This window comes from Penicillium manginii (assembly GCF_028828005.1).
Source record: "Penicillium manginii strain IBT 31320 chromosome Unknown utg000005l:1.0-5665137.0:1.0-5668048.0, whole genome shotgun sequence".
Taxonomy (NCBI): Eukaryota; Fungi; Ascomycota; class Eurotiomycetes; order Eurotiales; family Aspergillaceae; genus Penicillium; species Penicillium manginii.
The window spans coordinates 3253791-3275524 of NW_026643106.1; the positions used below are offsets into that span (position 1 = coordinate 3253791).

Here is a 21734-nt window from a genome sequence, read left to right on the forward strand (position 1 = left end):
AAGTTTACGTGATGAGGCCTAGTATACAAGTCTTTTGGTATCCACCGGCATCGACCACCACAGACATCTATCAACCAGCCCGCCACTCGGGGCCACGTGCTTCTTCCACAATTATTGACCAAAACTATATCGCGAAATAGAGTCACAAGATGGCGCAAAGTATAATCAACCCCACAAAACACGCCAACACCCGACATCCGTACCGACATCCATGCCTGCTCCGCGCACCTCTCCATAGCCGACACCCGACATCAGCAGCATCATAGATAAGAAACGTCGCTCGGAAGCCCAGGCTATATTTCTAGCATAAGATCAATCGCATATAACGCGTATGATTGGACCATTGCGAGAAAACCCATCATTTACACCAACAGCACACCATTGCCACCAAAATGGCGAAGCGAAACATCCTCCTCATGATCGCCGACGATCTAGGCAAGCAACTGGGCTGCTATGGAAATGCCAAGATCCAAACGCCAAACCTGGACCAACTCGCCGCCGAAGGAACAAGATTTGATCAGGCGTATACCAGCACCGCCTCATGTAGTGCCAGTCGCTCGGTCATTTATACCGGGCTGCACACGCACCAAAATGGCCAGTATGGACTGCACAATGGGAGACATCACTTTACTACATTCGATCATGTTGAGACGGCACCAGCCCTGTTCTCTCAACACGGCTATACAACCGGCTTAATTGGCAAAGTCCATGTCGGCCCCTCGTCTGTTTATCCTTGGGATATGCGTGCGGAGAGTGATAGCCGCGATGTCGCCAAAGTAGCAGACCAAGCCTCGACTTTCTTCCAAGACTGCAAGAAAGATGAGAAACCCTTTTTCCTAACGATTGGATACATCGATCCGCACCGAGACCTCACACGCTCGGGCTTCGGTAATAACGAAGACTACGACCCCCGGGTGAAGAAAACCTCCTACACAAGTGACGACGTCGCCGTCGAACCATTCGTGAACGACCTGCCAGGCGTCCGATTCGAGTTCGCAGAGTACTACCAGTCCATCTCACGACTGGACCAAGGCGTAGGCATGGTCCTGGACGAACTCAAGAAAAACGGTCTAACAGACGACACGCTGATAATCTTCATGAGCGATAACGGACCCCCATTCATCAATTCCAAAACAACCCTCTACGACGCGGGCGTGTGTCTCCCCTGCTAATGAAATGTCCCGGATCACCACCCTCGATCCAGAATCCGAACATGGTCTCCTACGTCGATATCCTGCCCACACTCCTAGACTGGTCCTCGCACCCAGCATCCCCAACAAAAGCCAATGCCATCCCCCACCCAAACCGAGTCGGCCGCTCCCTCCTCCCCATTTTATCACAGTCCTCGCTGCAGGATTCCTGGAAACGAGTCTTTGGCTCGCACACCTTCCACGAAATCACAAATTACTGGCCAACGCGCTTTATGCGTACTGACCGATTCAAATACCACCGCAACATCGCTTGGCGTCTGGATTTCCCCTTCGCGGCTGATATCTACGGCTCGTTGACTTGGGAGGATATTCGCAATTCGGACTCTAGGATGATTGGATCTCGGGCCTTGAAGGATTATTTCTTTCGTCCCAGTGAGGAATTGTATGATGTTCTTGCTGATCCGCAGGAGGTGAGGAATCTTGCGAAGGATCCCGAGTACGCTGCTGTTTTGGATGATATGCGTGCGCAGGTTGAGGCGTGGCAGCGTAGGACGGAGGATGCTTGGTTGTATAGGGATGGGGTGTCGATGTTGCTTGTCAAGCATCATCTTGAGGCTGGGCTTGAGGTTCCGGATCGCTTTGATTTTGATGAGAAGGCGCCGCGAGGGAAGGGATTGGGGAAGTTTGATGAAAAGCTTGCTTGGGGTGCTGAGGTTGAGAAGTTCTAGTTAGTCGTGGTTGCTGCGGTTTCCAAGGTTAGTAACCGCTAATTTGTATCATAAGACTTGAGTTTCATATTGAAGGATCTTCCCAACCCGAAAGGGTCGTCTGGGAGTCATTTGTATATGCATTTATATGATTGTATCCAGAACAAGTTCCAAAAGAGTTGCCAAGATGAGTATCAAACAGAGAGGAGAAAGCCAAGCCCGAACATGAACATGAGCATGCAAACGCCAGACTCAGGTATAAATAAAGCCATGCAGAAACAAAGATGACCAAAAAGTAATCAAAAATCTTCATCGATCGCCGCCGTCAAAATGTCGTTTCTTCAGATTATATGTAAAGTCCCAATGCCATGAACACCATTCCAAAAACACGGTGCAAGCAGCTGTTGATTGTATACCGGGGTGAGCTGGAATTTAGTTCATCATACTTCACCCCATGCCCCAAGTCCAGCTCCAACACCAATCCCAATTGCACTCCCACTATCCACGCTCCCACCGATATCCCAGTAGTTCCGACTAGACCCCGTCAGCGTGCGATGACTGGATAGAGCCGAGAGTTTGGCACTCTGGCTCGCACAGCTAGAGCTCGGCCTCCGCATATGTGGGCGGATAATAGGCGACGAGACGCCTGCGGGCCCAGATATACCGGAATACTGAGATGCACGTCGCGGCTGAGTTTGCGAGCGTGAGTGCGCGCGAGCCACGAGCGGGTGGTGTTGGCGGATCATGGCGGCGCGGCGGGAGGCATCTTGTGTGTGACGGGGAGGTTGAGTCGGCGTGTATTTGTCTGTTGGCATGTAGCCGCGACGACTAAAGCGGGTTCGGAGGTAGCGGAAGACCATCATGACATCTAGGCCGCGCTCCCAGTACTCTTGTTCCTGGTGGATGCGGGTTGATTCGGAGACGGGGTCTGCGCCCGGACCTGTTGGGTCGTCGTCTTCGATTCCCCAGTGTGCTTCGTGCTCGCGGTTTGCGTCGCGGAGCGTCGGGATGAAGTGTGGTGAGGGCATGGAGTCTGCTGTGGTGGGGTCGGTGGAGAGTTGGACGGTGGACTGGATGTTTCGTTGAGCGGCGCTGCTCTCTGCGAGCTTCTCTAGTGACATGCCTGCATATTCACTGGAGATACTCTTTGTCATTTGGTAATAGTTTGCGAATGCCCCCGGGTGCTCGCAGAGCTGGTGGACTAGCATACCCAGCTCACGGGTGATGCGTTGCAAGACATGGCTCTGCCAGAGAGGTGAGTCTGCGTGCTCTGGTTCCGCCTCGCGAGCCAGGACGGTTTCCATATCTAGCTCTTCTGAGTGTCTTGAAGACTCCTGGTCGTCCTGCGGTAGGGATTCTCCAAAAATGACGCTTAATAGCTCGTCATCGATACCGATGAGGTCTCGGATGACTCTCCGGGTGATACGACGCCAGAATGACTCGTCCATCTCCTTGATATCACTGACCTCCTCATCTGCCTGAGATGAGGAGATCACCTCCGAATGGGCCTCCACGATCCGCGCCGGTGAGAGATCCTCGACGGAGCGCGGAATGCTAAATTGCGAGGCCCGGCTACCCCGGCGTCGTCGGGTCTCCCGCTGAATCTCCTGCAGCAGGGCCTGACTCTGATCCATCCGCCACTGCTCGATGCGCTGCCATCGTTCCCGCTCTACATCCGCCTCCCCCTCATCGACGGTATCGAGGTGTCGCTGGACACTGGAATGACGACGATGTCGGGAGAAGGACTGTCGTCGCTGCGGATTATACTGTTCATGCTGCCACAGTTGTTCTTGGGCCAACTGGCTCGAGGCTTGGAAGCTGCCCAGGCCATCATGGGCCGGGAGGAGAGCCGGCTGCCCTTGATCCACCCGTGCGGGGTGGGGGACAGAGATGGGGCGCGGAATGCATGCAGCCCATCATCCAAGCTGTCCAGCTCGGTACTTTCCTCGTCGAGCTGGTCATCTAGTGCTTCGTCTCCTTCGGCGTCAATCTCTAGACCCGCGGCGGATTGCGTCGCGGTGCCCAGAGAGTCAAAGTCACTTAGATGTGTGCGTGTCCTATCCGTGGAAGTCGTGTGGGTACGAGCAGTCGGGGAGAAGAGTACCCATTGTGTTGTGTCTTCTTCTTGTTGCTCTGTTGGGGAGGAAGGAATATCAAGAGAAGGCGGGCGCTGAGGGGTCGAATAGGAAGTCCGTCGTCGCGGCGCCTGCGCTGGAACGCGGAAGGCCATGGTGATCAATGTGGAAGATCAAATCAGATCAGTTCGGGCGTTCGGGCCAGATAAGCGTAGAATCAAGGTGAATGACGTGGGAGATCCCCGCTATGAAAGACCGCACGGGCGGTCAGAAGCAGAGGATCAGTCCTGATGTTGAATGAGTTGGGCAGAGAGAAGGGGTGGTGAAAGGTAAATGGTAAAAGAATGGGAACTTGAAACTGTAGGGAGTAAATGACGCGAGGGGAATAAAGTCCCTGGGAAGGTTGGAGGATGATGCGTTGATAAAGTGTGAGAGGTGGAGTCCCGCGGATGATGCAAGATGCGGTATCGGACCACTAGAACATAACACAGAGTAGAGTACTGCAGTCAGAGTGAGTTATATGAAAAACTTGAAATCGTTGTTGACTTGTTGACTTGGTCACTCCGTAGACAGGGCAAAGATACCATCATCTCAGCCTGATAACGCCAGAAACCCCCTGGCCAATGTGACTGCTCGCGTGTGATGGCCTCGCTGCCCTGCCCACCACCCCTATTTGGGACTAGACAAGTCTGACGTGGAGAGATTGTGGCGACGGATCGACCAAGTATGTCGATCGTTTCGTCCTGACCGACGTTTCCCCGTTTGCCTTTTGGTTGGGAGGAGGATGCAACGTGGACTACGCTCAGATCCCAGGAACAGGATAGGAACAGGAACAGGCTCATACTTGTATCCTCTAGAGGTGGTACTCTGAGATTTGGACCTTCGATAGAATATAGGCATTCGCTCACTCATCAGGGTATATACTACTACTTCTCCTATGGTTAACTCGATCAAAGTGGCCTGGTAATCCTGGGCTTTAACCACTGCCAGCCAAGGCCTCTCCAACCCAATCCATCTGTACGGCGCTAACCCCGCGTGCGTAGGTGCGATTCGTAAATACAAACTCATTATACATAATCGCCTCAACCTTCTTGCCAAATAGTACACTAGACGGGTGGATCGCAACGGTCTGGTTGCCAACCACCGTCCGGTAGCTACCATCCGGTACCAGGCGAGCGGTGTTGGTCGCAAAGCCACCAAGGAAGCTTTGCAAAATAAGAATCGGCGAGGGGTCCGGGAAGTGGTCATTTCTCTGGTCAACCGGAAGCATTTTAGCCTGTCGGCACTGCATGCGCAGCTGCTTACGAACATCCTAAGGGGGCGGGTTAGCTTCGACTCCTTCCTTTTGATGTCAAGCCATCCATCAATTAACAACGACTAAGGAAAGAAGGAACATACCATGACAGACTGCATCGCGCGATGCGAGACCAGATGTCGCTCAGCCCACGCTTTCCGGTCAGCGTTCTCGGATGCGTAGGCACGCACCGTCGCTAACATTGTCAGATGATCACCCTCGCGTCGGTAAAGATCGCGTCGGGCCGTCTCGGCGGCTTCCTTCTTTTCTTCCGAGTTGGCGTTGAGGAAGATATTTTCCACACTGAGACATGAGATGATGTCGATAACATCTGTCAGGCAATCACCGCCATGTTCCGCTGCCGCGAGAAGTACACGTCCCAGCGTTGGTGTCAGTGGCAACTTGGCGATGTGTTGGCCAATCTTGCTGATTGAACCGGTGTCATCGAGAGCTTGGATATTCAAAAGCTGGAGGAGGGCTTTCTCAAGTGTCTCGCGCGGTGGGCGAGTGAGGAAGGGGAAGCGGACAATGTCATCGACACCTCGCGCTTTCATGTTCAGGAGCGCCTGGCTCAGATCGCACCGCAGGATTTCGGGAGTATTCGTCTCGTCGAGGGTCAGATAGTCTTTTTCGGTATAGAGACGGAAGCACTGGCCGGCAGCTTCACGACCCGCACGACCCTTTCGCTGGATGGCCGCGGATTTGGAAATCGGTTTCACCAGCAAGGAATCAAGACCGAGTCGCGACCGGAACTGCTTGACCTTTGCCTTTCCGCAATCCACCACGAATCGCACCCCTGAAACAGTAACGGATGTCTCAGCGATATTAGTCGAGAGCACAATCTTACGTGTGCGAGGTGGTGCGGGCATGAAGACTCGCTGTTGCGCAGCCTGGGGCAGGGCCGCAAATAGTGGAAGGACCAGGACCTTGGGTAGACCCGGATCCATGCCAATAGCGTATTCATTGACCAGATGCTCGAGGGCCTCGACGGTCTCTTGGCCAGTCAAGAAGACCAGAATATCACCAGGCATAGGCTCCTTGTAATGGATCTGAAAGATCACTTTGAGAGCGGCGTCCACGAAATCGTGCACGGGTTCGGGGGAGTAGATTGTTTTGACGGGGAATTGACGGCCCTTAATATGGCAAACCGAAATATCTTTAACCTTCCCGTCTTCCTTTTCGGTCTTCGCAGATCCGTTCTGTATGCGCTTCTTTTCCTCCACTTCCAGCTTAAACCCTTCTTGGAAGAAGCCCTGGAGACTTTCCATATCTGCCGTAGCACTCATAACCACCACCTTGAGCGGTACACCACCTCTGCCCACTTTGTCTCCGGAGACCAAATTGCGCAAAAAGCCAGTCACCAGATCGACATTCACGCCTCGTTCGTGGACCTCGTCGACCACGATCGCGCTGTACTTGGTGAGCCACGGGTCATGCAGCATCTCCTGTAGCAGCATTCCCTCCGTCAAAAACTTAACACGGGTGCTCGGTGAAGTGGACGTATCGAATCGCACCGAGTATCCAACTTTACTCGCCGGCGAGGACGAGCCAAGCGGTGTCCCCATTTCCTCAGCGACACGGCGAGCAAGCGTGATGGCAGCGACTCGACGAGGCTGCGTGATAGCGATACAACCGCCGACCTTGACCGATTTCTGTGTGCCATCCTCCTTTGTGATCTTCGTATCGGTCGGTCGACACCAGAACTCATTGACCAGGAATTGCGGGATCTGCGTACTCTTTCCGCTACCCGTTTCACCGACCAGCAGCATCACATCTTGATCGCGGAGCTTCTGCCGGATCTCGTCGGCATGGCCGAAAATGGGCAGTTTCTTGCGCTGTTCGTAAAGGGTGGCTGCCTTCTCGCGGAGGGAGGAGAAATTCGTCTTGGAATCGAAGGTCTTGGGTTTGGACTGGTATGTTGATTTGGGCCTTTGTTGGGATTTGCTGGGCGGGTTTTGCTGGACTGTGTCGCCATTTTGTTCCACTGGCTCTGTCGCAGATTTCTCGGCTGCCGGTGAAGGGGTTTTAACAGGTTCTTCGTGAATTGGCTCGTTGTTGCGCGATGGGGGTTCGTCGGCGGGCTGGTCGCGCTTCCTCTTGTTGCGTTTCTTCTTCTTGCCAGTCTCCTCGGGTGCGGGTTCAGGGACAGCCTTTGGGGCCTGCTGGGCAGGCTCGCTGTCGGCGTCACCAAAATATGTCTTGAGCCGCTCCGGCATTCTGTGTGTAAATAATTGCTAAAGGTTCAAGGTGAATGTCGGCGAGATCGAAAAATCCATGGGAAATTTCCGTTATCGATAAGGAAGGCTTGGCATGTCCGACTGTGGAGCGCTCGTAGTATACTTTAGCATACTAGTAGTTATTAAAAGCAATTAGAGCCATTTACTACTATGAGCCGTTAGCAATTATAATGCAATTGGTTATTGTTGCATATTGTCCTTGGTTGATCAAACTTCAGGTCTGAGTCTCATTTCAAGTTCAGACAACTTGAAACTAGCGGTGCAATGGTTTAACTCCTGGTTACTACTAGTTAACTATACACTACTACTAGTAGTAGTAATATGGGATCATCCGAGTCCATGGATACTACTAACAACCGAGAACAGAGGCAGAATGTCTATTTAGGACTCGGAGCCGCATGGGACTCGAGGGACCCTTTCCTTTTCTTCGAAGTCCAGGTTAGTATTTGAATTAATGCAGATCGTGCATCCGGATCTCATGTTGGACTGATATTAATTATTGTACTATAGCTACGATTATTTGGAGGCCCTTCGACTATTTCTACCCATCCCCAGCTACTATTCAGCTTGAAGTGTTACCAAGTTCCAATCCACCTGAGAATCACTTCTGACACCACTGACCGATGTTCTCATCGCGATTCTACTACCATCGAAAATGAATTTTGCCGGCATTAAACTAATAGTCGTGCTTCTATGGCTCGTGGGTGGCTCCTAGTGGCCCGATCTGGAATCTGAGATCGAAAGCTCTATTTAGAAACCAATATACTGCAGCCACCCGGCAGACAAGCTTCAAAAGCCCGACTTTATAATAAATCATACGCACGTAAACATGAAGCCAACGGTTGCCCAGATAGAGTTTCTACCTGACATCTGTAGCTCTTGCGATGCTAAAATGACTGATGACATACTGGTCAGACTAGACGACTTCAGAGGAGCGATTGAGGATGGATTCAATCATATAGAGCCATTAAAATCTTTCCAATTTGGGTCATCCTCCTGGGCATGTATGTTGTACAGATGATAATCTCCAATATGTAGTTACCTGTATGGAAGCGGGATTTGCTGGGAGGAACAAATTTGGAAGCTCGGGCATGTCAATATTCTGTGTTTGGATTGTTGGGCTCAGATCCAAGCTCGCTAGGTTAGCTCACTCAATGTAAGGAAGAATGTGCAACCATCGAGGCCCGAGGGTGCTAATGTAAGTGATTGGGATATTAGAGCATCAAGGGAGATTACCTAGCAGGATGGGGGGAAAGGGGGAATGATATAGTATCTACAGAGTACGGAGTACTCTATATTGATAACCAAGTACACTGGACCCATCAGGATAGTTCAATATATGGTCCATTTTGAGGAGATTGACAGGGCGGATTCGAGAAGATCACCACGCCACACCCTTTCAGCTCGAGGCTGGAAGGCAATAAAGAAACTGTCAACTTAGCTAGTACACAGAATATGAGAAAGGGCGCCAGCCTCCCGAAGCGTCGGGAGTAGCTAAAGACGATCTAGACCACAGCTGCGGTCAGACTACAGTGAAAAAGGACGATCTCATCTGAGCGAAGGGGTTTAATGCCGACCATATGGTCAATGACACGACACGATGCAATGTATACCATTCATCGCTTACCATTTACCGTTTTTTGCAAGCCTTGTGTCCCCACTACTAGCCATAATCAAATGTCGCCCCGGGTTTGCCGTTTGGCTGCCTTCCAGCGTGATGGATGTATCAAATCCTAAACGGCCCACAGCGGGGGAAGCCAATCAGCATTGTTGCGGCGCTACGACACAGAACACCTTAAGTCCCATCCGCGAACGCAAAAATCGATAGAATTGCCGCCGATCATCGAATCTTCTTCGCGCCAACTGCTTGACAGGTTCCGCCCCTGCGCCATTGCATCATCGTTCTGGGATCGACTCCGATCTCGTGGAGGCTTACCGCGCCCCACCGATCGATCGTTCGATCGTGTTGGTCCCTTTGTGACCTACCTATTTCTACACCCTTTGTTTTTATTCCCGCTCACAATCGCATGGTTCTCCGGTAAAAAGCAAAGGTTAGAATTTTTCGAGGCAAAATTCCTTGTAGAATTCGTCGATCACTTGATGCATCAATCCGAGACAGTTCCATTGGTCGTAAGCTGAAGTGGGAGGTGCGAGATCTATTAAATACGGTGAGGTGAGCCCTTCCCCGGCTTGTTTTACCCTACAGTTCTCTTTTGCTCGTACTACAGATCGCACTGTTGTTTCTCTTTGTTTCTGTTGTTCTGTCGGCCTTTCTCGACTTACTCTAAGTATGGAGCGCACAGATTTGAACGAAGGCTTCACCTGCCTCGATGCCGAGTCGATGCGATCATTTTCCGAGAGCTTGCCTGACGAGTATCACGAATGGGTGTCAGAATCTGGGAGGTCATCCAGGTCAGTTAAGATAGAACAAGTTGAAACAAAAATAATTGAGAATCTGGGACCTAATAAAACCAGAAATGAGCAACTTCTTGACGACTTCCCTCGGCCACCAAGTCGACCAGGGAACTTGAACGGCGTGAATGGGAAGAACCTCGACGCAATCGTTGAAGAAGAAATATATCCCACCCCAAAAACATCAATCAAGAACCTGCGCAGACATGTCACAGCCAGCGAACTAGTAGTCACCGCAGCCAACGACTATCCCCTCCTCCAGGAGCTCAACCCCCACGACGGCGCAGAAGAATTCAACCCCATCAATGAAGAGGGAGCTTGCTACGATCTAATCGCACCATGGGGAGGGGTTGATGCACCTCTTCACAAACTTGAGCGTCTCACGGACGTCATGTTTGGAGAAGAGCATATGTTATCCATCCTGAATAACCCCCGTTATCTCGCGCGATTTCGCGAGTTTCTAATTGAAGAGCGCCCCCGCTCTATTTCAACCCTTACATACTACCTTAATGCAGCCAAGGCTCTCAAAGCGATCGAATATGCCAATGCGCTCGTGCGCCTGTCCACCGACATTCCGCCTCCATCTGTGCGGATCGTTCAGGAATCGAATGACGCCGTTGGAATCACAGTCAACAAGGTTCTCGAACAGCGAGTTGCAGATGCGCTTAGAGCGTTGACGGCAGAGGAACTTCCTGCATTCATTACTTCAAGATGTATCACCATTACGAGCAAGATTGTCGAAGAGCGCGTGCGCGGTACTTTACCACTGAAGTTTCGCGAGACGTCGAATGCGCTAGCGGAGGTCTTCTGTTTGACCGATCCGTCGAGGCCTGATAACCCCATTATTTTTGCATCAGAGGGTATGTTCCCAATTTTCCTTTTTGCCTCTATCACGAGATCATTCTGACTATTTCAGAATTCCATCGTACAACGCAGTACGGTATGGACTATGTCCTCGGGCGAAACTGCCGTTTCCTCCAGGGTCCCAAGACAAATCCGAATAGTGTTCGGAGAATCAGGGAGGCGATTCGAGATTGCCGGCACCACTCAGAACTCTTCCTCAATTAGTATGTCACTCTGCTTTCATATCTATAGGAACTGTAGCTAATTTACTCACCAGTCGCCGAGATGGCTCCCCATTCATGAATCTCCTCCAATGCGCACCTCTCTGCGACAGCAAAGGCCGCGTGAAGTACTTCATCGGCGCACAAATCGACGTCTCGGGTCTCGCCCTGAGACGGTGCGCAGATGGAGTCACTGATCGATTTGCAATCGCGCTACAGAGACCCAGAGGAAGAAAGCGTGGCTGAAATGCCGATTCAGAAACACAAGGACGAGTTCCAGGAAATGTGCGAATTGTTCAGTCCGCGTGAGCTGAACGCTGTACAGGAGCACGGTGGCGATCTCTTCCAGCCTATTGCTAACAGAACCTCTGCGTCGGTGCGCGGGGGACGGCAGTGGTTGCAGCGTGGGGGCTCAATCGATAGTGAGTTGGAGGCCATTCGTCTTCGAGATCTCAAGTCGCCTTTACTGCGTGGGTCTTTGGCGGGCGTATATGAGAATGTAAGTCTTCTCCTGTCTCTCTACGGGTGGATATGTGCAATTTACTAACCAGCTCTGGTCTCAAATAGTACCTCCTCGTCCGACCTTACCCTTCCCTAAAAGTTCTCTTCACATCACCCTCGCTTCAAATCCCCGGCATGCTTCAGTCCTCCTTCCTCGCTCGAATCGGCAGTTCAAATGCTGTCAAAGACGAACTCGTACAAGCGATGGAACAAGGGCGCAGTGTGACGGCACGAATCAAGTGGGTTACACGGTTCAGCACCGAGGGCCGTAATCGCTGGGTTCACTGTACGCCTTTGTACGCGAGCAATGGCGAGGTTGGTGTTTGGATGGTTGTTATTGTTGACGATGATGAGGAACAGATTATCAATTGGCGCACTTAGACGGAGCCGGGCTTACTACTAGACAGACCTTCTTTTTTTCTTTTGATATTTCTTTTGTATATATCCCCTCCCTTTCTCACGATGTGAACACATAGCCTTTTTCTTATTTAATTTGAACGATAGCCTTGGAAATTTGGAATCTTTGTTGAAGTTGCCACATATTCAGGTTTTGAGATGATACAATAGAGCTTCGCCGAATTGCTTCAAAGAGACGTTATGCTGGCAGGAATAACGATAGTTAAAGAAATCTATTTTTAATATTCTTCTTTATGTACTCCATAGCCGGAGGGCCTATTTTCCTTGTACGTGGAAATCATCAGTCATAATTTAACGAAGCCCCCAGCCCCTAACCCGACGAAACACAAATGCTCGGTCATTACGATGACTGAACTCGCCTATATCGTCAGTAATGGTATTGTAGCTCCAGAAGCCCTGCCAAACAAGTTTGGTATTTTTCGACGGGTTCACGTGCGATTTGGATGGTGTCGGCGATCGCAGTGACATTCGCATCATGTAGATGTAGTGTGATGCCGGGCCCTCCGTTTCAATCACGAGGTCGCGAGGATCAGTCGATGTAGGTTTCTGGCCTGGCCTTAGGGGGAATTCTGCTTCTTCGAAGCCATCCTCGAGTGGGACAGGAGGAGTCAGGCGCCAGCGCCCACGAAGGCAGTATTTTAGCGCCTCCATGGCAACTGGAGGAACATAGTCGGCTGTTCCGGGCTGGGCCTTGGAAATTTCAGACGCCCGTAGATGGTGGCCGCCTTTTTTGATAGCTCTCGCGGCCATCATGTTCTCTTTGCTGATGTGCGGTACGACATCTACTGGCTCTGTTGTAGTGAGCAGTGAGACCACTGATCCGTCTGGGTAGAAGCGCAGGTAGCGATAATATGTCACAATGTGGATGGGACTATTCCATGAGGTAGTCTGGAAGACCGAGGCCGCTCCCGGTCGCATATAGTTAACCGTGCTGATGTAGATACCCGTAAATCGGATTCGGGGGTAGGACTGGAACACCTGGCTCCAGGAGGATAGCGGCTTCGGGATCTCTAAAGGGGCTCCTTCCGGGAAGGGCGTGTAGCGCTCTCCGCTGAGGGTATAGATGGGCTGTCCAAGGGTATCGCAAGAGAATGCATAATGCATCCCCTCGAAGCCAAACTCGGGCTGCTGACAGAGGTGTTTCCAGATACTTTGCTGGTGCACGAAGTGATAAGCAAATTGCTTACAGACCAAGGCCATCCGCCCAAAGGTAGCAGGGTCCCGCACAGCAACATGTCTAAGTATCTCGATCAATACCTCTGAAGGGACTTTCGCGATAGGACATGGCGGCGGAGGGGTGTTTTCTACCAAGGGTTCGGCCTGCGGGATGGGTAGATGAGCGAATGAGGCGATCAGTTCGGCAGTGGAAAGATTCTCAGTGTCAGCATCAGCTGCTGCTGTAGGCGCCGGGGCTGTCACGGGCACTGCAGCTGACTCGCTGGGAGGGGGGTTGGGCAGGCTTCTTCCAGACATGGGAATAGTGCTTATTGCGGTAGGACTTGTCGACGGCTGAGTCGAGCTAGTCATGGTATTAGTATATATAGGACGGATCGCGGTCTGAGCCAACCCCTCAGGTCAGACTCACTCGATATGCCTTGCGATAGTGCTGGAGGCTGTCGCCAAGATTGCCTGCAGCCTCCTTCTCAACCGCCCGCTCAAAGTGCTCCAAGGCTGAGTTGGGCTCCTCCTCCTCTCCTCGGGCGAAGATATCTTCCTCCACTTTCTTCCTTGAGTTCATACTCAGCTCTCCGACCCGCTGTGCCAGCCCATCCGGATCGAACGCAGCCGGTGGGGGGGCCATCTTCTTCTTCTTCTTCTTCTTCTTCCACCTCCCCCTCTTCCTCCAAATCTTTGCGGTGAATAGCTTCATGGTACGGAGGCAGTCGAGGCGGGGCGGGCGCAGCGGGTGGAGGGGCAGGTGCAGTGGACTGAGTGGACTGAGTGGACTGAGGGGTAGGTTGAGACCTTGGCTTTGATCGTCGAGAAACCTCCTCGCGCCACTCGCGACGAAACGACTCAAGCTCCGCGTTGTCTGCCATGGCGGGGGCCCGATGTCCGGTGTCGGAGATCGATTAGACAGATAAGCCCCTCGAAGGATCCACCAGATCCAAGGGAGGAAACAATTAAGAAAGAGCGATCGAAGGAATTCCGACCTCCATCTAGAAGATCTCAGTTGTGATTGCTTAAGTCTGGGAAGTGTGAAAGGAAAGAGTTGATAAGGTGAAGGTCAAGGCAAGAGAGTATCAGAACATCCCGGCTTATCTCCTCCGTCCTCCGACCTCCGCCACCCGCCAATCCCCGAAAAACTTCCCGGTGACGCACCCTTCTGCTTTCTATCTCTATCTCTTCCCATCTCTGTTTTCACTCCCCAACCTCTGTTTATCGCACGATCAGCTTTCTCTGATCGAATGTCGGTCGGGCTGGATATCTCATCTTCTACACATTCCCCAGCTGGCCCTGGACCCCATCTTCGGAACCGGCCCGAGATCGACTCCTCTGCGGAGGCGTTATGGACGTCGCATTTTGACGACCCTTCAACAATGGCGGCGACAGCAGGGAATGACTCCGTGCCTCCTGCACATGCGTCTCCTTCAAATGGTGATATTTCAGCTAGCCAGCGCATGATATCTGCATCGGCGGGCAACATCTTGACAGGACTGCTCGGTGAGTCTACTTTTTCCCGATCGCGATACCTTTCTCCGAGGCTTTTCACTGACCCTTAGCCAGTCACCCCTCTCGATGTCGTTCGCGTCCGTTTACAGTCCCAAACCGTGAAGAGCATCAATCCATCACAATACACCACTCAAACCGCCTCAACATTCAAGAAACTTCCCCCGAATATTGGAATAACGGCCTGCTGTCGAGAGGTTTTCTGGGTCGGAGAGAATGCGCAAATGTGCATGCTGGGTCCGCAGGGCGGGGCTCTCAGCGCCCAGGCCATGGATTGCGCCGTCGAGGAAACACAAAGGCGGACATTCACATCAACTTTCGATGGGCTACGGAAAATCGCCCGGAACGAGGGCATGGTTGCCCTGTGGCGAGGTCTTAGCCCGACTCTGATGATGGGCATTCCGGCAAACATTATCTACTTCGCCGGGTATGATTGGCTTCGTACCGATGATCGGAGTCTTATTAAGAAAGCCGTTTCGGATACTTATGCACCATTTGTCGCTGGCGCGATAGCTCGAACAGCGGCCGCATCTGCCACAAGTCCTGTGGAAATGTTCAGGACCCGTCTCCAGGCTACACCGGGAACCGGCGCTGGACACTTCAAGGAAACCTTAGAAGGCTTGTACCAAATGACCAAGGTGAAAGGATATACATCTCTCTGGCGAGGTCTATCCCTTACCATGTGGCGCGATGTGCCCTTCTCAGGCCTCTACTGGTGGGGGTACGAAAAGGTCAAGGAAGGCCTGGAAGGAGCTCGCCAAAACGCGCCTCATCTTTCTAGCTCCGACGCAGAAATCTCGACCGCGACCGCCTTTGCCGATAGCTTCATTGCCGGTGCTACTTCAGGATCAGTAGCGGCACTGGTAACAACGCCCTTTGATGTTGGAAAGACACGGCAACAAGTCTTCCGGCATATGGATGACCACGTCTCACCCACCGCCGCCCGATCTACTCTCGTCCCGAAGGCTATTGTCCCGGAACAACTCTCTCTCCCCAAATTTCTTATGCACATATTCCGCGAGGAAGGTCTCGCTGGTCTTTTCAGCGGATGGGGAGCCCGCTGCTTGAAAGTGGCACCCGCCTGCGCTATCATGATATCAACATATGAGCTCGGAAAACGCATGGCTCGTGATGTCAACGAGCGACGACACTCCGAAGACTCCTAATCCCGTCGCATCTTATCTCCTCTCTGTAATTTTATAATGCATGCACTCGACTGCCGAGCGCTCTCTCACAGCTCTTGTTTTGGCCCGTTTTGTTCTTTTTCGGCGTTCCCATCCTGATGATACCGCATCGACTGAATCATAGAGCTTTTGCATTTTGTGGTTTTCTTGTCTCTCTTAAGGACACTGGCGGAGTGATTTCTGGGATCAAAAGCATTCCCTTTGCTGTACATGTGGTGTTCGTGAATAACTAATCTACTACAAAAAATACAACTACTCTCCAATATCTTTGTACTTTGTTTTGAAACGGTCACGCAATCAGAACTTCAGAGCATGCTATACCTCTGCAGCTAACTAGTTCAAGAAGGGTTAGCTGTTCCCCAAAATCATGGGAATCCCCAAACTCCAAGCTACTAGTAAAAAGACATGCTTACTATGCACTCGCCCGGATGCATAACAGAGGACTTTCCGAAACATCATGTTCTTCCCGAGACTCGATAGCAGTGAGTATCAAGTAATCGACTCCGAACTAAAACACAAGAAATGCCCGACCTATCCCGTTTATACGATGTGCACTGACTCATTGATCGGCGCGCACAGCCGACCTGGGGGGCGCAAACCGGGGTTTGCGCACCGGGCGCGAGCAGATGATCAGATTATGAGGCTGAAGAGCCCTGTTCCCCCCTTTAAGCCGGCCACTTCCCGTGGGGTCTCTTTCCTTTATGTTCCAATTCATAGGTTCATGTCGAGAACGCGACTCGAATGAACCATGTCTCGATCCACAACGGGGCCGGCGCGTCCGCCATACTTCGATCAGATACTTGCGACTCCAGAGACCAACGTTGAGTGAGATTCCCCGCAGCAAAAAAAAAGTAACAGCTTACTAACGAGCTTGTTCTAGTATCGTCGCTGTCCCACCTATCGGTGCACATCATAAGAAAACTTGGACGGCACAAGGCTCACGATCACCGTGGCTAGGAACTGGATTCCTGGGGTATATGCCGAGAGCGCGGGTGCTGCTGTATAACCATGGCGAGCTACGTGAGGGCGACAAGATCGAGGCTTTGGGGCAGCGACTCCTAAATACCCTTTTGAGTGAACGCAAAAGTTACAGTTCGAGTCGGCCTATCTTCTTCATATGCCATAGTACCGGCGGCCTCGTGGCAAAAGCTTGCCTGGCTTTAGCTTCACGGGCCGAACCGAGCCAGGCAATCCTCTCCAGCTGCCATGGCATCGCATTCTTCGCAACTCCCCATCAAGGGTCGAGCTATCTATCGGCAGATGAATATGATCCCAGCATTCGCCGACTTCTGCACCTCGAATGGGATCTTCCCTTGTCTCTGAGGGAGCAATTTCGCCCTCGATCTGCTCGACTATGGCACCTTTCTAACATGTTCAAAGCTCTGTCTGCTGATATGAAGGTTTGGTCTTTCCTTGAGACGGTTGACTCGACGCTACGTGTTCAAGACCCCGAGACGTCTAAGTACATGGAGTTACATGCTCCGATCACATCCATCCGTTCAGGATTGTTGAGTATTGAGCATGAGGACGAGATCCCTATGGCAACAGACCATGCCGGTACGGCTAAATTTCAAGGCCAGGACTCGGCACGCATCACCTTTCTTCGCGAATTGAATGAGGCAGTAACTGGGGCAGTGAGGCTCTCCAAGGAACCAGATACCCCACTCGCGGTTGAGCGTGAAGTCATCGTTCAGGTTAATGGTTTCTTCGAGGATACGGCACTTGGGGTTAGCGATGAAACTCCACTCAAGATGTGGTCAGCACGCGTCTCTCTTGAGTACTATCTTGCGCAGGGTCCATCGGCATGTCTTCGAGAACGTTTGAAGCGTATCCAGCCCGGTGGCTTTGATGACTCGTCTATCAGTAGCTTTGACAGCCGTCACTCATTTCCACATATTGTTCACGGTCCGAATGAGATGGGAGGGGATGAGACTCACGAAGGCACAGAGCCACCTCAAGTTCCCCAAGAAGTCAAAGTGAGACAGTCACGACCGATAATGAGACAGAGTCGAAGTTACATGGACCCTTCACTTCAATCTCCTACTATTCATATTACTGAGGCCGCAATGGACGGGTATTTCGACACGGGCAGCTCACCAAGCGAAACTTCACCACCGCAAGAAGAAAGCCCACGCCGCAACTCTATCGGCAGAGCTCTAGGGTTGATACCGTTTACTAGGGCTCATAAGCGAAGTAGATCCGATAGTAGCTCACAAACAAGTGGCTCTCGGCCGCCATCGAGCTCAGCATCCCCACCGCGACAATCGGCTTTCCTAGCCATACCACCCTCAACTCGAGACCGTGTAAGCCAAGACGCTGAAGCTCCAGATGTCCCTCGCTCGATTCCTCGCTTTGATCGTCCAGAACCGGATACGGAAAAGTTACTCTGGATTCACGTCCCTTACACTCATACCGGGTGGGTATCGCAAGTGATCCGGCGCGCATGTAAAGATCGTGATGAACCAAATTTGTACGCACCCCACCCTTTTTCAATCAATTCAAACCACAAAGCTAATCACAGATACAGCGTGAGGAAATTTATTAATGACGAGAATTGGTACCTGAATCTCAACAGGGCTCGCCATCTCGAGCCCCATGCGCGATTTGTGAAGCCACAATGCATACATTCGAGACAAACAGATATCTCTCACGGAACTGATTCTGATGATTCGGAGGATCCACAGCTTGCTCTATATGTAAGTCTCATAATGACCACCACCATGGTCGTTACTAATTAACATTTTACTTCTAGACTCCTTATGTATGACAACCTTCCAAGGTTTCTTATACAGCGTGCACTGCTAATAATTTGCAGCTTCATTGGGATACATATCGAAATTTGATTCAGCGGCGCAAGGTGGTCGAAGACAGGCTCCGTCAAGGGCGTTCCCGACCTGTGCCCAACCGAATTGCGAGGTCTAGTCTAGAAGCCCAACTCATTTGGCAGTATCTAGGCTGTGAACCGCCAATTCACTTCCGACGGACGCTAGATCAATTCGGATACCCCAACCTTCGTTCTACAGTCGCTAGAGATGATGACCAAATGCTCTGGAAACGAACTCGGAAGCCTGCCCGGCTCGACGCACAACTTCGAGCTTATTTAGAAGCCGCAGAGGAAGATGCAGAGGACGCCGAGCCTACTGAGTTCATGGACGGCAATGTTTTGATGGTCGACCAACTTTGGATATGGATCGTCGATCGGAAGACCGTTGTCACATTCTTTCCGAATCAGGAGGCTACAACATCTGAAGGCAAACTCTATGAGCAATCGAATCTTCACAGCAGCATTTATAATGAGTTGAATGGAGATCTCGCTCGTCGATTTGAGACGGCGGGTGATCTTGCGGCTCTTATCATGTTACACGCTACAACGGTTCTTTTGGATAAGACTCTCCATCACGACCTGCAGGTGCTACGTATTTTTGAAGAATCAATCAGTATACTAGTAAGTACCAGAACTACAAACTTGCTTTGCCTGCCTTCCGAGACTAATCGAGACAGACCGAATCTGTCACAAAGTCTTTCAAGCGTTTCCGAAATCGTGGCTTCACCAATCGACCAGCCGACCACGACAGAAATCCCGATGGCAGGATAATGACGGCAGGTCAGCGTGATCAGCGAGACCGACAAGTTGCACGTCGAAACCGCGACGATTTATCTGTTTTGCTTGAGCTTCGGGACATTGAGGATGAACTGTCGACCATCCTGAGGCTTCTCGAGCAGCAGGACTCTGTCATCAAAAGCATGAAGAAATACTTTGACCGCAAAACCTACGGCAAGGTATTTTTGGACATGGCGCAGTCTAGGATCGATGAGTATCGCACTCAGATTGAAGATATGAAGTCGAATAGTCATACGGCGCAGAAGGCCGTACGTATAAATTACTTCCCGGGCTTGTTATTGATTGCTAATTTTGCCGACTCTGTCAGGTGGAAACTCTCCTTGATCTCAAGCAAAAACAGGCAAACGTGGACGAGGCTAAGATGGCGCGGTGGCAGGCTGAGGTAACTCAGAACCAATCGAGATCGGTCATGGTCTTTACTATATTCACTGTGATGTGAGAAGATATCCATTCTGCTCAATCTTTTTCCGCTGCTAATGCTTTGAAGATTTCTTCCACTGTCCTTTTTCACGTCTTTGTTCGGTATCAACGCTCGTGAATGGAGTGGCGAAGCTACTAATCTCACATTAGCAACAATGATGGAGATAGCTGGTAAGAAAATTATTTCAATTCAACTTCCTTATTTCTTAATAGTCGGACTAACTTGTTTCTTTCAAGCACCCGCATCCTTCGCCATCATCGGCTTGTCTCTTCTCATGGCCTTCAGCGAGAAACTACGTGGAGCGGTGACAAGGTCACATAAAATAGCTTCAGGGCTAGCCAAGGACTTCCTGGTACTTCCGACTAAGACTTTTCTGCATTGGCAGACCTTTAAAAGCAAAATACCCACGGTCTCAGTCCCTGATGGCTCAAGCATGCGGGAGAGACTCGATGGATATATGGGCTATGAGCGCCACAGGGTGAAGTTTGATGAGGACTTTTGGCAGCGGCGCCAGAAAAATGATACACGGGCAGGAGGTAGCTCTAACGAGCCCGATATTATGCTTTCTGTTCTTGCCGAAAAGGCGAGGCGGAAGAAAGAGGGTGTCTGAACTTGTAATATACTAGTAGTACTTTCCGGAAATGAATAGTCAGATGGATGTACACACCTGATCTATCGAACTGATTTTATCTCAAGTTGAATTTGATCTTTCTTTAATGTGAACCACAACTTTATTTTGAACTGCAACTATGAGTGGCAAGAACATTCTTCAAGCTCTAACATCGAAGCTGTAACGATCAAAATACATTCAACTACCGAAATGGCAGATACCACCCGAAAAGCAACGGTTCCGCATGCTCAGCATGGTATCCCTGGTTGGAACCTTCTTCGAGGTCATGCGACATTTGAACGGCTCATTAACACTACACTGGGCGGATATCTTGACACTATTGACACGTTCAGCCCTTGCTAGGGCGAAGATCCAATCAACCAGGACTGCCCGCCGCCAAATTTATCAGAGGGTTTATCATGGACAGGTGAGGAGAGTGTTCCCGAACCGGGTATGCAAACCTTGTTTCCAGAACTCATTTGCGTGGGATTTTAGCCATGGACCGCTGCACCTTTCTCCTCATCCATTCATCATCAACCTCGAAATGCACGACTGGATTTTGATACAAGGACCAACGAGTGACAAGTCCAGTCGTGTTTCTCTGTTCGAAGACTCGTTCGCTGTGGATGGCCACCCGACGAGGCAACACTTACCCAGTTGAACGAATTTCTCTCAGTTGACCAGATGTCCAGGTAACATTGGCATGCAACATTGGATGCCAGGAGGGGTCTGCGACTTTCTAAGTGAATACTTATAATACGGAGCTCTGCAGATTGCGATTGAATGCGAGAGACGACCACTTTTCTAAAGGCTGCCCGGAGGCATAACCCGCGCCGCCGGGCTGCGCAGAATGATTCTTACGGGGATTAGTATACAAAACGATGAGGTTGATCAGTCTGTCTATACTACCAGTATCCTATGTGCCATACATCCGAGGCTTTCTCCCAGAGACTGCCGACGATATGCTTTATGCCTACGCGGTTAGATTTCGAAAGATCGAGCGTTGCAAGGCCATCATCTCGCGCGCACTATTCCCACTCTTATCTCCTCTCCTCAAGATAATCGCTTTCTCTAAATTGCTGCTACAAACTGCCTGGAAATGATACCCGTTGTTCGATGCGCGAGCTACTCTCAACAGCGGCAAACAATTTTCCGGAAATTTACGAAATGAAGCATACGCTGTGGAGTTTCAGGTCCAGAGATTCCGAAAATTGAATATTGGAGATACTACAGCAGGCAAAATCGTGGCTTTTGCATGTCTTTTCTATGATCTACTTAGTCCGACAGATACTCTTTCGTCCAATCTACCGCTGGGCGGTATTTCAATCTCATATGTCTCAAATGTAGTACACTTTTCAGGAAAGTTCAA

At 51.0% G+C, this 21734-nt stretch overlaps 7 protein-coding genes across 7 annotated transcripts; 4 read left to right on the forward strand and 3 right to left on the reverse strand.

Moving 5' to 3' along the window:
• Positions 1-392: 392 nt before the first annotated feature.
• Positions 393-1879, forward strand: N7533_007608 (sulfatase family protein; the record flags this gene model as incomplete). Its single annotated transcript, XM_057104258.1, has 2 exons — positions 393-1154; positions 1205-1879. 2 exons carry the CDS (start codon positions 393-395, stop codon positions 1877-1879), a joined length of 1437 nt encoding a protein of 478 aa, XP_056959215.1.
• Positions 1880-2298: 419 nt separating this feature from the next.
• Positions 2299-4088, reverse strand: N7533_007609 (uncharacterized protein; the record flags this gene model as incomplete). The annotated part of the gene is made up of 2 exons (XM_057104259.1): positions 2299-3676; positions 3727-4088. The coding sequence occupies 2 exons, from the start codon at positions 4086-4088 to the stop codon at positions 2299-2301; spliced, it is 1740 nt and encodes a 579-aa protein (XP_056959216.1).
• An 821-nt stretch (positions 4089-4909) lies between these two features.
• N7533_007610 (putative ATP-dependent RNA helicase (Hrh1)) lies at positions 4910-7443 on the reverse strand (the record flags this gene model as incomplete). Its single annotated transcript, XM_057104260.1, has 2 exons — positions 4910-5245; positions 5332-7443. The coding sequence occupies 2 exons, from the start codon at positions 7441-7443 to the stop codon at positions 4910-4912; spliced, it is 2448 nt and encodes an 815-aa protein (XP_056959217.1).
• A 2311-nt stretch (positions 7444-9754) lies between these two features.
• N7533_007611 (uncharacterized protein) lies at positions 9755-11822 on the forward strand (the record flags this gene model as incomplete). The annotated part of the gene is made up of 5 exons (XM_057104261.1): positions 9755-10736; positions 10793-10943; positions 10997-11116; positions 11160-11439; positions 11508-11822. The coding sequence occupies 5 exons, from the start codon at positions 9755-9757 to the stop codon at positions 11820-11822; spliced, it is 1848 nt and encodes a 615-aa protein (XP_056959218.1).
• A 327-nt stretch (positions 11823-12149) lies between these two features.
• N7533_007612 (putative F-box protein (Pof7)) lies at positions 12150-13728 on the reverse strand (the record flags this gene model as incomplete). The annotated part of the gene is made up of 2 exons (XM_057104262.1): positions 12150-13367; positions 13444-13728. The coding sequence occupies 2 exons, from the start codon at positions 13726-13728 to the stop codon at positions 12150-12152; spliced, it is 1503 nt and encodes a 500-aa protein (XP_056959219.1).
• Positions 13729-14266: 538 nt separating this feature from the next.
• N7533_007613 (putative mitochondrial carrier protein) lies at positions 14267-15694 on the forward strand (the record flags this gene model as incomplete). The annotated part of the gene is made up of 2 exons (XM_057104263.1): positions 14267-14522; positions 14586-15694. The coding sequence occupies 2 exons, from the start codon at positions 14267-14269 to the stop codon at positions 15692-15694; spliced, it is 1365 nt and encodes a 454-aa protein (XP_056959220.1).
• Positions 15695-16460: 766 nt separating this feature from the next.
• N7533_007614 (uncharacterized protein) lies at positions 16461-20365 on the forward strand (the record flags this gene model as incomplete). The annotated part of the gene is made up of 9 exons (XM_057104264.1): positions 16461-16537; positions 16593-18182; positions 18240-18408; positions 18465-18473; positions 18528-19157; positions 19214-19582; positions 19642-19769; positions 19822-19925; positions 19992-20365. The coding sequence occupies 9 exons, from the start codon at positions 16461-16463 to the stop codon at positions 20363-20365; spliced, it is 3450 nt and encodes a 1149-aa protein (XP_056959221.1).
• Positions 20366-21734: the final 1369 nt, after the last annotated feature.